The sequence below is a fragment of the Wyeomyia smithii genome, chromosome 3 (genome assembly GCF_029784165.1).
Source record: "Wyeomyia smithii strain HCP4-BCI-WySm-NY-G18 chromosome 3, ASM2978416v1, whole genome shotgun sequence".
Classification (NCBI taxonomy): domain Eukaryota; kingdom Metazoa; phylum Arthropoda; class Insecta; order Diptera; family Culicidae; genus Wyeomyia; species Wyeomyia smithii.
This window is the reverse complement of record NC_073696.1, coordinates 54,915,597-54,932,634: the sequence shown is the minus strand read 5'-3', so window position 1 is coordinate 54,932,634 and position 17,038 is coordinate 54,915,597. Positions and strand designations below refer to the sequence as shown.

The window sequence follows — 17,038 nt, the reverse complement described above, 5'->3', positions numbered from 1 at the left end:
TGTTTCTGAAGGCTCCAGAAGGATGAACTGGAAAATGGTCCCAAATTAGAATCAGAATCGTCGAAAAGTACTTCTAAAAAAGCCAAAATAGAAAACGATCCCAAATTGAGCTCCTAATCATCGGAAAGTGCTTCTGAAGGCTCGAGAAGGAAGAACTAGGAAATGATTCCAAATTAAGCTCTGAATCGCCGAAAAGTGCTTCTAAAGGCCAGAGAAAGTCAAAATAGAAAATGATCCCAGATTGAGCCGAAAAGTGCTTCTAAAGGCCAAAAAAGGCCGAAATATAAAAAAATCACAAATTAAGGTCAGAATCGCCGCAATGTGCTCCTAAGGGCCAGAAAAGTAAAAAAAAAAAGATCCCAAATTAAGAATCGTCGTAAAGTGCTTCTAATGGCCGGAAAAAGCCAAAATAGAGAATGATCCCAAATTCAGCTCAGGACCGCCAAAAAGTGCTTCTGAGGGCCAAAAAAAACCAAAACGGAAAATTATTTCAAATTTAATGCAGAATTTCCGAAAAGTGCTTCTAGAGGCCATAAAAAAAAATCAAAAATAGGAAATGATCCCATATTGAGCTCAGAATCGCCGCAATTTTCGCCATTTCATGATTCAATAATAAGGAGGGTTACTGATACTCAATATAAAGGATAAAGTTGAATAAACGTTATCAGAATAATTTCAATTTTTGTAAAATTATTGGTTTTTTTCAATGTCGAAGATCTTTAGAACTATGCCAGGTTAAATGTCGAAATAACTAATCGAACGTTTATCATTAAATTCTAACAGATCTTTCCAACAAATCATAACAATGTATCATAACTTAAATAATTTTCCATAAAGTATTTTCAGTTTTGGAATTAATTAGAAGAATTAAAAAAAATTATGACTTTTTTTGGATGAGAAAAACTAAGAAAGGATAGGAGGATAGGTATTAAAATCATCAAAGGTTTTTTTACGAAAATCATGTAAAATTCATAATTAACAAATTTTAATAATAATAATTTTAATAATGGAGATGGAACTTGGAAGACAAAACTTTTATGAAATGTCTTGAACACAAGTTAAAATCTGAAAACCCATGGTGGACCACAAATTCTAAAAGAAACTGAAAACGGGTAAATCAAAAATGTCATTGGTGTATGAATCTATAATAATGAAACAAATAATAAAATATTCTTTAAGCAACAATAGGAAATTGTATTTGAAAATATATGAAAATCATGAAAATAACATGCACAGAAAAATATCATGTTATGACAATGCCATCGAAAATATAATTTGAAAAAAAAAATGATCAAAATGATATGAAACACAAACTCTGAGTAATTCAGATAACATCATGCTTTTTATTCATTGGTGTTAACCGGCTGGTTGCGTGTGTTTGCAGTTGCCATCGAAGTATAGTAATATCCGATGATATGAAAATAAGTCTCTCTTATAATAAAACTGGTCAAAGGGACACACAGTTGTAGCCTTTCAACGGAATTATAATTGATGATACTTAGAAGTAACGAGGTTTAGTATAGTAAAGCAGTAAGCGTAAAAGAAAATTCCAGAAGCCATATTCACACACAAACACGGATAAAAATAATCATGTCACTTGCTCTCAATAGTGATGTTTGTTAAAAGAAAAGTGTGGAATACAACAAACATCTGGACAATATCACAATAGATTAAAGTTTATATAAGAGAATTAAGTATATGATAAGTCATTGGATTTTTTTTTTCACATATGACAGTCATGGGAATGTTGAGAATGAATTATCAATACATAACATGGTCGTAAAAGGACACGACTATTAGTGGTTTTGAAAAGCAGGCGAAAATCAATTTATATCACACTTACACAATATCGTCAAAATAATATTAGACTGATATCCAAAATTTTATACCAAAAAAAAACTTCCAATAAAAAAAAAAGAAAATATCTGAAGGGATGCCTTGGTATTTGATATAGAAATAGCCTCGCGTTCTTATCTATGTTTAAAAAATGTTGTCAATTGAACCTTCTGCTAAGCACCACACATATTTTCAAATTTATAAAGTTTCATTTATTGCCAATTTGGTTCAAATCGTTAATCTCGTACAGAGTAGTGTTATATTTCTTTCGACAGCGCTGGTTTTTTTACATGACAGTAATCGCACCTCTTAAAGTATCCACCTCTATTATTACTGAACTAATCGATATAACTCCAAGAAGATACAGCTCAGTGACAATCACACTAAGTCGTCGTATAACTTTATTCTCGAAATAAATCAATTCCCCGTTTTCATTTAACAATCTGAATTTTGAAGAGATATAATTTCCTCACAAAGAGTTGCGGTATTTCAAAGTGAATTCTTAAGTAATCTCACACCACCACCACATTTTACAATACCGTACCTTCGCAGCAAAGGTGTAAAGATTTCATAAAACTTCAAAAGTCGTAATGTAGCCTTAACGACACAGCAGACACGCCAGCCGGCGAGGCGTATTATCAAACGTAATTTTATTAAATTTAAGTGTTAATAACTTTGATGCTATCATGCCATTTTTCTTTTGCCCGTTCCCAACAGAGCCATGCCCGTGGATCCCATGGACGATATCGAGCTTCGCTCCGTTCAATTGCAGTACCCGAATCAGCGCGGCTCCATCGTGGGTCAATGTGACCTGGGAAGGGTTCCGACCGATAAAGGTGACATTCTGGTCGCAGTGCAGGGCGATACAACAAAACCGGCAATCCTAACGTACCACGACCTGGGATTGAACTGTAAGTATTTGCCAACGCTGTCAAGCAAAAAAGTTCTAATTTCCTTCCGGAAGGTATAACTCAATTTGGACTAACAATTACACTTTCTGGAAACTAGAGCAAAAGGGAACTTTCCCCATGTATCTTTCTCTACTAAGTGCAACAAGAGAACAATTCTTTGCTCCACTTGGCAGCCATTTCCTAGAGCCTTTTGCCGGTATAATTCGATTACCCCGACGTCCGACCTGACTCCTTCCATCCGGTCTTTATTTTATTGTACGAAGATTGCTTCCAAATGACAATCGTTTCAATGCGAACGAATAGAATCCCCTCTCTAAGTTCTGCTTTCATCTTCCGCAGATGCATCAAGCTTTGCTGGATTCTTTAACTTCCCCACGATGCGAGCCCTGTTGGACAACTTTTGCGTGTATCACGTAAACGCTCCAGGCCAGGAGGAAGGTGCACCCACCTTTCCGGAAGAGTAAGTGACGATGTTCCATCGAGTGTGCGGATGTACGTGTCGATAATAGACCATTAAATAATGCACTCGCTTTTGTGTTTTCCCTTCGTTCTCTTCTCTGCACAGCTATGTTTACCCGACGTTTGATGAACTTGCAGCGCAGCTGCTATTTGTTATGTCACATTTCAACCTGAAATCCATCATCGGTTTTGGGGTCGGCGCTGGAGCCAACATTCTGGCCCGGTTCGCGCTGTCGAACCCCGATAAGGTAAGCGTGTTAACCGGCTGGTTGCGTGTGTTTGCAGTTCGTCCGATAGGTGTTGTAGGTAATAAAAAGACACTTTCGTTCTAGGTCGGTGCACTCTGCCTCATCAACTGTAGCTCCACAGCGGCCGGATGGATCGAATGGGGCTACCAGCTGCTGAATTCGCGTAATCTTCGCACCAAAGGCATGACTCAGGGCGTACTGGACTATCTGATGTGGCACCACTTCGGGCGGAATCCGGAGGAGCGAAATCTGGATCTTGTTCAGGTGAGATGGGGTGGGGTTTATAAAATAATAAAAAAATCGCGACATCCAGTCGTTTTAGATTGATAAAAACTGAACGACATTCGAACGCACTAATCAGCAGATCAAAGACGTTTTTTTCTGGTGAAAGCTTGCTATAGATCAATCAAAACTTGATGCGACTAACAATCAATAGAAATCAGGATGTTTTTCAACGATTCGCTAGCAACCTGTCTGTTGTTCAATGTATGCACCTTCACCATTAAACCTTCACTTGAAGACGCTGATTCAACCGATTCAAGTTCTAGCATTTTAAAATAGTGATTGAAATAACAGAAAAAAAAACTCAGAAGAATATGCATTTATGTTTTTTTGCACTTCTTCTTTCTCAGTCTGCGAAGCAAATCTTCCAAGCTTTTTTCTGACGGAATGATTAATGCTTTAATGATACACAACTTATATGATTGAATAACATATAATTGAATTGAAAATTGTGTAAACAAAACTTTTTAATCATCACCATTTGAGTTACCGTATCGCTGCGCTCAAGTTTATTGGTCGTTTTCGGAGCACACTATGGAATGTGAAGCTTTCTGGAATCCATTTATAGGTCACCTAACAATTCATGCGTTTTTACAGGGATTTCGGAATGCACGTGTTTTAATACGGATTACTCCGAGAACACCGACTTTTCTCACGCACTATGTTAATAATAGTTTTTTTCATTTTCAAATCGTTTTTCCAGAGTTTCGGTTGAATGCACAAAATCCAATTCCCGAGTATTTACTGCTTTTAACTTCTTTACTCTTTTTCTTCTGATTTTTAGCTTGATTCGCAATTGGAATTAATACTGCTCTTGAGTCTTGGTGGAAAGTATGTAGCAGACAAGATTGAAAAGTTTATTTTTTCCGCGAATTTTAGAATTGACGCGCTCAACTAAGTGCTGTTTTTTATAATTTTTGTTCGTTCCCACTCTTATTGCTTATTGACGAGTCTCGTTTTTTCACATAAATTTCCATGCGTAAACAGAGAGTGTCAAATGTTACTCAAAGTACTTTCGGGGAATAATTTTTACATTTTCGAGTATAGTTATCTGCATATGGTCCTATCCAACAAATTTACTCGAGGTGTTCTCCGTGTGTCCGCCAGGATAAATGTATAGAAATCCATCACTTACTTCGGTGGTAGGAGTACTCTTCCTTCTCCTAACAGTCGCTGAAGATGCGGAGGTGAGCTAGATCACTGGTAACAACGATTGTAACACTTTTCTTCTCCCTTCCCCAACCGACCGTAAGAATGCAGCCGGCGCCGTTATCGACCTATCGATACAAAGTGGAAGCTGCTGAATTGTACATTGAAAAGGGTAATTATTCCCAAGTTAGCCATCTTACGGTGGTTATTTGTGCAACTTCACTAGTTCTGCTACATCACGGAGGAGCAACTTTGTGCGGTTGTTCAAGCTGGCGCTAGTGTTCGTTTAGTTTTGAGTGTTGTAAACTAAATTTACCTCAAGAATCCAACTACTTTGAAAGTTTCGTTATTCAGCAACTCAGCAATGAATTTTTCGTAGAATTTTGTTGTTTTAAATTTTTCAAATGATTGATTTACTATTTCTTGTGTTCATTTCAAAGAAGTGATCCTATTTAAGCAGGATACAATAGGTAGCATTGGATTGTAGTAGTGTTTACGCTGGTCCGAAATAACTCATGGCAATACCCATAAAGTTAGGATATTTCTTAGTAGACATTACCATCACTGGTGGCATTAGCCGAAGACCGCAATTATCTAGCAAATAAAATTCGCGGGTTAAGGTAATGTCAAAATATGACAATACAGCATGCAAAATTGCATGTTCGCCAAATAGCGGTAGAAACCTGCAGAAGCTCTTGACCTTCTAAACAACTTTGCTGAAAACCGTAGCTTTCATAATCGTGACTAGCGTCACATAGTGATAGAGTTCTGTACTAAACTGTCCGCCATTCAAAGACCCTTAACCTTCTGAACACTTTTGCTGAAGAAGGTAGCTTTTCAAGAGTTCGGAATCGTGAGATAAGTTAAGTCAAAATACGGAAAACTGCGGGCACACTAGTACCACAGCGATAGAATTCCGTACTAAACTGTTCACTATCCAAAAGCTCTTGTCATTTTGAAAACTTTGCTGAAATCGCACAAGCGTCACATAACGATAGATTTTCGCTCTGAATTAGTCATCATTCAGAAGCCCTTAATCTTTGGAATAATTTTGCAGAAGACCACAGTTTTTTGAAAGATCAGAATCGTGTGATAAGTTAAAATCAAAATACGAAGAATTGCTTGCACACTGGCGCAACATTACGCTGGTCCACCACCCCAAAGAATGAGGCCTTCTGAACAACTTTGCTGAAGACCGAAGTTTTCTGGGAAATCAAAATCGTGAGATAAGTTAAGGCCCAAACATGAAAAATTGCATACACACTAGCGCCACATACTGGTGGAGCTCCGTGCTGAGCTGTCCACCATCCAGTAAGATAAATTACGATCAAAACACGAAGAATTTAGGAGTCCATTATCCAGAATCCATTGATCTACCGAACAACTTTGCTGAAGACCGCAGTAAGATAATTTATAGTTATACTACAGAGAATTGCGTGCACACTACCTCCACATAGCAATGGAAGCGTTGTAAATTGTCCACCATCCAAAAGTTTTTGACCTTCTGAACAGCTTTGCCGAAAACCGCTGTTTTCTAGAAGATTAGTCGCGTGAAAAAGTTATGGTCAAAACAGGAGAATAGCGTGCACACTAGCGCTACAGAACGAAGAACGAAGAAATGCCGTACCTTTTTTCTTCGAAACAACTTTACTGAAGACTGAAATTTACTGGGAGATCAGGCGCGTGAGATAAGTTAAGGTCAAAATATGAAACGCAATACGAGCACTACATTATGCTGGAATTTTCTACCAGACTGACGGCCACCCAGAAGGTAACTCCGTACTAAATAGTTCACCATTCAGAAACCCACTATCTCCTGAACAACTTTACAGAAGACCACAGTTTTCTAGGACATAAGAATCGTGAGATAAGTTAAGGTCAAAATATGAATAATTAGGTGCCCACTAGCTCCACACAGCTGTGGAACTCCGTACTAACTCATCCACCATCCAAAAGCCCTTTGATCTTCTGAAGAACCGTGTGGAAGACCACAATTTCCTGGGAGGTCGGAATCGTGAGATAAGCTAAGGTCAAAATACGAAGAGTTACCATGAAACCATGAAATTCTATACTAAACTGCTCACCATTCAAAAGTCCTTAACCTTCTGAACAACGTTACTGAGGATCGCAGTGAGATAAGTTAAGGCCGAAACATCAAGAATTGCGGGCACATTATGGCCACAAAGGGAAGAAATTCCATACTAAATTGTCCATTATATAGAAACCCTTCATCTCCTGAACAACTTTACTAAAAACCACAGGTTTCTAGGAGATCAGAATCGTGAGATAAGTTAAGGTCCAAACGCAAAATTGCATACACACTAGCGCCACATAGTGGTGGAGCTCCGTGCTAAGCTGTCCACCATCCAGAGACCGTTTACCTTCTGAACAACTATGCTGAAAAGTGACGAATGACTAAAAGTAAAAGTCACTATAATTAAATGAATAAATAAATAAATAAATAACTTTGCTGAAGACCGCAAAAAGATAGCTTATGGTAAAACTACGAAGAATTGTGTGCACACTATCTCACATAGCAATGGAATTCCGTTTTAAATTGTCCACCATGCAAAAGTCCTTGACCTTCTGAACAACTTTACAGAAGATCACAGTTTTCTAGGACATGAGAATCGTGAGATAAGTCAAGGTCAAAATATGAATAATTAAGAGCTCACTAACTCTACACAGCTATGAAATTCCGTACTAAGCTGTCCATCATTTAGAAGCCCCTTGATCTTCTGAAGACCGCAATTTCCTAGGAGGTCGGAGTCGAGGGATAAGCCAAGGTCAAAATATGAAGATACACACTAGCGATACAAAACCGTGAAATTCCTTACTAAACTGCTCCCCATTCAGAAGCCCTTACCCTTACGAACAACTTTGCTGAAGTTCGCAGTGAGATAAGCTAAGGTCAAAATATAAGGAATTGCGGGCACATTAGCGCCACAAAGTGAAGAAATTTCATAATAAATTATCCATAATCCAGAAACCCTTCATCTCCTGAACACCTATACTAAAACAACAATTTTCTAGGAGAATCGAGAGATAAGTTAAGGTCAAAATAAGAAGAATTGTGTGCTCACTAGCTCCGATGGAATTTCGTACTGAGCTGGCTACTATTTGCAAGCCTTAGTCTTCTGAACAACTATACTGAAGACCACTACTTTCTAAGAGGTCGGAATCGTGAGATAAGTCAAGGTCAAAATATGAAGAATTTCATACACACTAGCGCCACAAAACCATGAAATTCCATACTAAACTACTCATCATTCAGAGGCCCTTAACCTTATGAACAACTTTGCTGAAGACCGCAGTTTTCTAAAAGATCGGCATCGTTAAGATCAAAATATGAAGAATAGCGTGCTCACTAGCCCTACACAGCTATGGAGTTTCGTACTAAGCTTTCCACCATTCAGAAGCCCTTGTTCTTCTGAACAACTTTATGGACTACCTCAATTTTCATACTTTCTTAGGGATCCCCAACCCTCCTATACTCCTTCAACTCATTGACTTCGCCACTTCCAGGAACAAAGCCATACGTAGTACCTACTTCCAGCATAGCCTTCCATACCAATACACCTGGAGATCACCACACAGATCGATCACGTTTTGATTGACGGAAGGCACTTCTCGTATTCTCGACGCCCGAATCTATCGTTGCGCAAACATCAGTTCTGACCACTATCTCCTGAAGGTCAAAATGTGACGACGTTCGGCTATCAACAGCTGGGCAAGAATAGGTTGACTTCCTGTTTGCATCAGCTGATAGTAAGGATCTGGGATACAGAACAACTACATTAGACAACAACTGCGGCAGAGAAATCCGCAGATATATTGCAGCTGGAAGTCGTGTCTACTACGGACTCCACAAAACATTGTGGCAAGGCGCTCATAAGACCGGTAGTCCTCTACGGGTACGAGACATGGACAATGTTCGAGGAGGACTTGCAAGCACTAGCCGTTTTCGAACGACGTGCGCTAAGGACCATCTTCAATGGAGTATTTGCGGACGGCTTATGGAGGCGAAGGATGAACCACGAGCTGGTGCAACTCTATGACCAGCCCAGTGTCCAGAAAGTTGCTAAAGCTGGAAGGGTATGCATTGCATAAGCTCGGGAGTATAAATACTACCATTCCGGCAAACAACCAAGACCCTCGCGAAAATGTTTTTGCAATTCAAGGAAAACAGATAGCGTGTTTTTTAGAGTATCGACTCTATTATCGTCAGGATTGTCGTTCGGGGGGTTAATCAAGTCATAAATAACCAATCTTTTGTAGGAAGATGCGCTGCAATATGAATAACTTTAATGCAAGAAAAATATGCTCTAGGACATCGTTAACCTCCTTGACGATAATAGGACAAACTTGATGATAATAAAGCCGATACCTTACTTTATGAATGTTTGTAGTTAGTAATACATACTGTTTATGTTCTTTTGAAGAGATATACCTGCTTAGTGTGGTAACTTGCGGATGGAGTGAAGGGTAAAGGTTCAAAGCAGTGAAGGGTGAAGGTTAACTTGAATTTTGTTAGTACTTCGATATCATTAGGAATAATCATTTGGCTATTGTTGGCCCATTAATGCTCTTTTGAATACCAAAACTCACAAGGCTTTTCTTTTTCCAGCTGTACAAATCCAACTTCGAGCGGTCGATAAATCCCGTCAATCTAGCCATGCTCATCGATTCATACATCAAGCGAACCGATCTGAACATCGCCCGGACACCGTCGGGCTCACCTCAAACAGGTAGGTAACCGCCGCCGTGTACCCCCTAGAGCAGTGCGGAACGGTTCACCGAGCGACAGGAAAATTAACGACTTATTTTTTCCCATTCCTCTGTTTTCTATGTTGCCCCTGCATCCTGTCACCCCAGCTGCATCGCTGAAAATGCCAGTCCTTAACATTACTGGCGCATTATCGCCTCATATTGACGATACCGTGACATTTAATGGCAGACTGGTGCCGGAGAAGACTAATTGGATGAAGGTAATTATTATCCTTTGATTCTAACGTTTGACGCTCCCCAGTTACCGGGGCAAACTGCCCGGGAAAACGTAGGGTGGGTGGTGCAGGTGCTGGTTCGCTCTCAGCGCTCACAGTAATGAATGGCCTGGTATTTTACTTCACCATAATTTGTACGAATGAAGATGGCCTTGACAGCGGTGTGTAACTTTCCACTGTCACATTTCTCGCATATAAAATTGTGACCTTTTCTTTGCACGCTATGAATAGTTGATCTGCAGAAAAAGATGACATTATTTGGGTTAAGTTTTGGCATTCTGGATTCTGTTTGTTAGCATGATTGTTGTGATTTATTAAAGCTATGAATACGATGCTAGAGGAAGCTACAGTTCTAAGAAAAACGGCGCATTTCTATTAAAAAGATTGAAATATCACATAGCGTATCGCAGTGGTGATTGTTAGTTCAGTTGGAACCGACGAAGAAAACTTTTTCCTTTCGGTATTTCTTTCGTTTAATGAAGAAAGTTTTTTCTCCCTCCGAGCAACGATGGGTAGTCTTCGAAAAGAGAGCGTTCGATACGCTTACGATCGATTGAACAGTAACTGAAGAAAAAGCAAACAATATTATTTGGATATACATTTTGTCACCTTGATGTATTTCTCGAGATAAAAGTAGGTTTAGTTTTAAAGTACTATCACGATCTTAGAAAAAGCAGTAATAATACCGCTCTCACTTTCCTTCAGATTTCCGACTGCGGTCTGGTTCTGGAAGAGCAACCTGGCAAACTGGCTGAAGCATTCCGATTGTTCCTGCAGGGTGAAGGCTACGGTAAGTTCTAAAACTTTTTCTTCCAGTGTCTCCAGTCCTATAGCGAAAATGATCAAACACAGAGAAAACAAAAATGTTGAATAGAATAATTTGTAACAAAATCAGGCTAATTTTATCAGCAGCTATAAGATTGAGATTCTAATCTGAACAAAACCAAATGACTGCAGCGAGCAAAATTTCTGCGCAATTAGTACACACAATAGCGAAAAAAATCAAGTACAAATATTTTGGAAACCAAAAAAAAACTAAATTATTGCTTGCTCATTGATCACTCACAGAATATTGTTTACAAGCTTCCAAGTCATCCAGTTCACGTTGAAGTACGCATTTATTATTGAGTTGCCTAGAAGATACTGTATGATCAATTCTCCATCCAACATTTTACTACATCAAGTGTCATTTGTTCAGAAAGCATAAATTAGAAAAAAACACACGCAATCGAAAATATGATAGCTGTTGGTTTCATTGTAAATTAAATTGATTTCTGTAAACTGCTTGCGCAGCACAAAACTGCTAGTAGATAACAATGTAATTTTTCCAACGGCTTGTTGACTGCTGATAACGAAAAAATAGATTTCAATAAAACGACCTTCTGGGTTTTATATCCAGAGACTCTGAACACGCGAAAGCTTCCGACGCTGTCGAACTCACTATTGGCTTTTATTTCATTATTATTCCCTCGGAACTGTTATTTTCTATAGGAAAAAAAAACTTCAAAGAAGATTACAAACAACGAGTGAATCGGAAATTTTCCTCTTTGGTCCACTCTAACTTGCATCTGTGTCTGTTCGTACGTTTCGCTGTTAGTTAAGTCTGATGAATATCAGAAAACAATTTAGTAAATAGTATACTAATATGATTTCGTGACAAACCTTCGTTGTTTCGGTTGACTCTACGGGGCCCAATAATCGTCGCGTGAAATATTTATTTTTCTTTCAATAGTTTTTCAGTTTCCTTTATTTTCGGTGTTCACCTCTCGTCATTTGCACATGTAGTTTGCTGGATTTCATTAGAATAATGAGAGCAAATATCAAATAATATACTATTTTAATTTTTGAGAAAGAAGTGGAAGAAGTGTGTTTGATGAAAAAAGATAAAAAAAATATTAAGTAATTTTTTTTTTCAATAGGCAAATTAGGCTGCTGTTATTGTTTCTGAGGAAAATCTTTGTTCAAATCCAAACCAAAAAATTTTGACCACATCTTTTTTTTCTTTTTTATTTTTGTTTATTCAGCTGTTGGCGCTTTGCAAAAGCTAGGAAAACTCTCCCGCTCGGGCACAGTAGAAAGCTTGAATTACTAATAAACCGTAAATGAGCAAATCAACGAACGAGAACGTGCGAGTTTGTGTGAGAGGAGGAGCGCGTGCACAAACACCTACTTTTTATCCTATGCATAATTTCTCCCACACACACATATATACCCACATATAAAATGCTAGTGACCCAGCCTCAACGAAAATTGGCATGCCTACGAAAGCTTGCATAGGAAATCGCTTTGCTCGAAGACAATCCACTCAAAACCCGGTTACCACGCCATGCACGCACGCACGCACACTTGCCACAAGCACAATCGCATTCCGTTACAAACAAGGAATTGTTTCCAGAAAAAAATCAAACGCACACCCATCTGCACACATACAGCAATGGTAATTTAATCGCAATTCGACTACACATTACGAAACCGAAAAACAATTGATTTCAGTTTGTTGTAAACTACAAATTTTAGTTTAGTTTTCGTTTGCTACAAGAAACTTGATCGAGATGAATGAGAGTGTGAGTATGTGTCTTCGTACGAACAATTGAACAAAAATCCTCTAGGCGTAGATGCCATCACACTTGACCAGAAATTTCAATCAACCACAGCTGTTGAAAAAAAAGCAGTCACACATTCACTTCCGCATTTTTATGTAAGCTGTTCGCAACATGTATACTCGTTTTATGAGTCCGAATCTTTAAACAAAAAACATGTAAAAATTAGAGTGCCTTCGTTTCAAAATAAAAATTCTCCTCATCTTTTGATATACCTACTATACCGACACACGGGCGCACTCTCGATATTGTGTCGTTCCTGTTCGCTGCACGAAACCACACACACACACGCGCGCGCCCCGCTGCAGTTTCGAAAGTGCTGGTTTCCCCCTCGAATGAAGGAAATGGCCGCACGGAATGAGTGCCATCGTCGTAGCCTGTTTTAAACATCATCATCATTCGATAAGCCGCAATATTTAATTTTACCTTTATTTTTACGAACGCATTCTAGTAGTATTTTAGTAAGTACCAAAAAAACATAAAACCAAACCGTAACGTCATATGTATTTTTAAATTATCCTTTGTCAATATTGTCCAATCAACAGATGAGTTCAGTTTGTGTTGCACATTTTATTTAGTTTAGTTGAGTTTAATTCAGTGAAATTAGTAGATCGTTAGGGATATGTGTGTCACACTATTTTATGCATATCTAGTTTTTTTTTTCATGTATGTATTATTATGTTTACTGTATGTTGTTTACCGAAGAAACGAATACTAATAAATATTTGATATATTGATAGTTGAAAAATATTTTGCTGATGTCTAGGATGAAAATATTTTTCTTTGGTTGATGACATTCTTATTTTCAGTTGTTGGTTTTGGAGCTATCAGTCATCAGGATAGGGCTTTTTATGGCCCACTATACTCTATAAAAAGTTTTCACGAAATTCCACAAACCATTTAAATGTAAATTGCTCTCTGAGGGTAAGCGAGCACCTGCCATTTTAAAGAACCAGTTCATCACTAATGACGACACTTTTTAAAGAGAGTATTTGACCTCAATCTCTGAGAAGAGAATTATGTTGCAACCGTTCTTAGATCGATTAGTTTCAGAATTTTTTTTTGTTGATTTGATAATCACTGGGTTTCGAACATTCAAACGACACAACCGATAGCTGTGGCGAACTTCCAACACCTGGGTAGTCAAGGACAATATGAGAGTGCGGAGCGATACACTTGTACGCGGACGACGCTTGTAGCAAAAAAAAGATAAAAAGACAACTTTTTCAGAGAATTAAATGAGTTTTCTCGTAAGCAACGATGAAGCGACGAACTTCGTGAGCAATCACTTACCGGCCTTTAGACGCACTTCTGCATCCACTAGGGGCACCAAAATTGACAGTAATGGTTAAAAAGTTTTGATCTTTTATTTTTCCTTGTTTGAGCTTTGAGCCAATTTGTTTAGCTTTTGTCGACCAGTGTTACCAGCACCAGCAAAGGTGGTTCCAGGAATTCAATCCAGAAATACCTCACACACAGATCCACGACTTAACAAGACTGCAAGGAGAACAATCTATCAATACTAGTCGAGCGATTACAATGAGCCAAACATTTAGTGAAAGAGTCGGACGAGAGTCAGAGAGAAAATTTTAATTTAATTTAAGTGGCCCAAGCTCGAAAAATCGTAATCGTTTTAGATTTGACTGTGAAAAATTGATTTCATGTACTTGATGTCTTCAGCAAAATTGTTTCATAGAACAAGGGCTTACTTTTGGCGTTTTCGGTTTTTGATCAATCCACCTAACCGTTAGATAAATTTTTTTTTCTAATTTTCAATTTACCAGATTGATTTCTTCAGCAAAGTTGTGGAAAAATTTAGAAAAAAAAAAACAATTGCTGAATACTGCGATGTCCTATCTGTGCGTTGGAAACAACAAAATAAAGTTTTTTGTTGAACACCCCTCCCTAAATCCAGTTTATTGTCTATAACTTTTTCTGTGATTGTCAAAACAATAAATTTCGCAAAGTTGTGAGGGCAGCTTAGTTGAATGAATAAAATCTTAGAACATTTTGAATTGTTTTGACCATTACAGACAAAATTATAGACAAAAAAAATTTTTTTAGGGAGCGGTGTTCCACAAAAAAACTCTATTTTGTCATGCTCTCCTGATGACAAACTTTACACGAGGTCGTTCATATACAGGATAAGAAGGATGAGAGGCCCAAGTCGAATGTTATAGAGACTTCATAATCTATTTGAACAAAAGCTTTCTTCCAGTAAGGTACGATCTCAGCCATTCAACTATTCAGCATGGATGTCCAAATGTGAGAGTTTTTCGATGATTAGAGTGTGTTGAACCACATCAAAGGCTTTCGAAAAATCTACATAAATCGAATCTACTTGGCAGCGGGTTTGCACAGCAGGAAACAGTGTGTTGGTTTAATCCATCGAGTCAACAAACTTCGAAAGTCATAATCTTAAAGTCAAACTTAACAAAAGTATCCAACATCTACTCTGGAGAATACAAACCGCAACCGATCTCTGTAAAAAAGCTCGTGAGTTCCGTATTCTTCCGTATATTAAAGTTACCAATGAACCTGTAAAATTTTAGCCTGATTTGGCAAGCTGCCACAACAGGAAAGAAATACTACAGTGGTAAATCCAGTCCCTATGTTTACAATTTGGCGGAGTGGATTCGGGAACCAATTTAAACTGTTATAAGGGGCCATCCACATACCACGTGGACAGCTTTGGGGGGGAGGGGGGGCGGTAAATGTCCACGGTCCATACAATTTTTTTAGAATTTATATGGGCAGTTGTCCACGGAGGGGGAGGGGGGGGTTTAAAATCGTTAAAAATCTGTCCACGTGGTATGTGGATGGCCCCTAACGGGAACCAATCGTTTAGAATCTTCATTGGCTGGTTCCCGTTGTAACAGTTTAAATTGGTTCCCGAATCAACTCCGCCATACTAGTAAAATATACAATGACTATAGTGGTAAAGGGTGTCCCACATCAAATTGCATCACTGGAAAAACACTGTAGAAAATAATCTAGTGAACCGATCCCTTTCAGACAATAATATATAACCTAGAAATAATCTTTTGGCATATATATTCCATTCAACATACCCTTAATTCCACTCATTAGGTTTTGTACAACACTCGGCTGCAGCTTTTTCTGTACTGAAACCAACTTTTCTCAATGTACTCCTCTTGTTTGACCTCTTTGGAATGCTTTTGTAGTCCCTGCTTCAGAATAGCCCAGTATTTTTCGGCAGGCCTCATTTCCGGTGCGCTGAGGGGGTTCATGCCCTTGGGTACGAAAGTGGCTTCGGATCAACACAGGACATAAGGACAGATTCAACTTTTTGACCACATTTCTGTCCAGAGCATGGCACACCAAAATCTGATTAGAATTTTCAGCAAAAAATAAAACTGAAAAGAATCCGTAAAAATTTTCTTGCTGATTATCAGCATTCAGAATCTTGTTTGCCGGGAATCAGCAAATTGCTGAGTTTCTGGAAATTCCACCCATCAAACTGTTAAAACAACCACCATTTTGTGCGTGAAAAATTAACTAAACTATAGAGAAATAGAAAAGACTTTATAAGTGTATGTATTATGGATGTGGAATTTGAATAAATGTTGCATTCGGCAAAAAACAATAATTACAACGTTCAAAAAGAAAAATAAACAACAGGACAAACTTTTTTTTTTCAATAAAATAACTAAAATGAATGAAAATTATTTTTTCTCCCAGCCTTCTTAGCATGTTTCCCCAAATGCTGAAGTCCGATGGGTTAAACTTGGAAGAGGATGCGGGCTATTCATAGGGGCTGATAAAACACAGTGAGTTTTCGTTGCACCGCTTCAGAACAACCTATGCCTCATGCGCTCATGCTGAATCTTGTTGAAAGCAGAAATTTTTGACGTAGGACTACGTTTAACCGCACTATATCGTGATACATTCCCTGAAAAACTAAAACCAAGATGTAACGTTGGAATGAAAGATTTCAAACGGTTATACTGATGTAACCACATGATGGATCACAATAATTAATATGTCGTTGGATTGATAAAATGATGGACAATATTGTGATTCCTCCATTTTCATTATCACTTCATTGTTAAACAGTGAAAATTGAATAAAAGTTTCAAGGTCGAATTTTCACCTACAATGTACCAATCATATGCGAGCACGCCTGGCACAGACGTCATGAATAGACACCAACTGCCTGTTGTGATATCCTGTATAGCAGTGGCAAAAAAAAAATTGACAGAATCTCCTCGTCCCAATAGGTCAACTAATGTTCGCTTGCATGAGCCTAGACTTATTTGATGTCTTGAAGGTGAAGCTTTTTCGGAAAGTTCGTACACAATCGAATTGCCGTTTGAATTGTCTTCTTCTTCTTCTTCTTGTTTCGAATAGCAGCAAATATCAGAATTCAATATGATTTTTCGTGTGTCGCAAAATACGCTGCGCCGCCGAGGACAACAAAATGCGTTGTTTATTTTTGAACTCTACACTCTGCTTTTTTAGATTTATTTAAATAACTGAATATAGGGTATTTAAAAGACAATAGAAAACCAAAATGCTCCGTACAGATC

General features: G+C 38.2%; 1 protein-coding gene across 16 annotated transcripts in view; it reads left to right on the top strand.

Moving 5' to 3' along the window:
• LOC129729718 (protein NDRG3) overlaps window positions 1–17,038 on the top strand; it is a 136,002-nt gene that overhangs the window by 109,462 nt on the left and 9,502 nt on the right. For 13 of the 16 annotated variants that reach the window (XM_055688492.1, XM_055688491.1, XM_055688483.1 and 10 more), the window contains 7 exons: window positions 2,554–2,747; window positions 3,087–3,207; window positions 3,313–3,454; window positions 3,539–3,718; window positions 9,513–9,633; window positions 9,761–9,873; window positions 10,594–10,678. In XM_055688492.1, the coding sequence (XP_055544467.1) occupies window positions 2,554–2,747; window positions 3,087–3,207; window positions 3,313–3,454; window positions 3,539–3,718; window positions 9,513–9,633; window positions 9,761–9,873; window positions 10,594–10,678 (956 nt within the window). Of the gene's footprint in view, window positions 1–1,234; window positions 2,481–2,553; window positions 2,748–3,086; window positions 3,208–3,312; window positions 3,455–3,538; window positions 3,719–9,512; window positions 9,634–9,760; window positions 9,874–10,593; window positions 10,679–11,912; window positions 13,263–17,038 lie in introns of those variants that run through there. The other 3 variants (XM_055688487.1, XM_055688486.1, XM_055688497.1) reach the window with 3 other exon arrangements.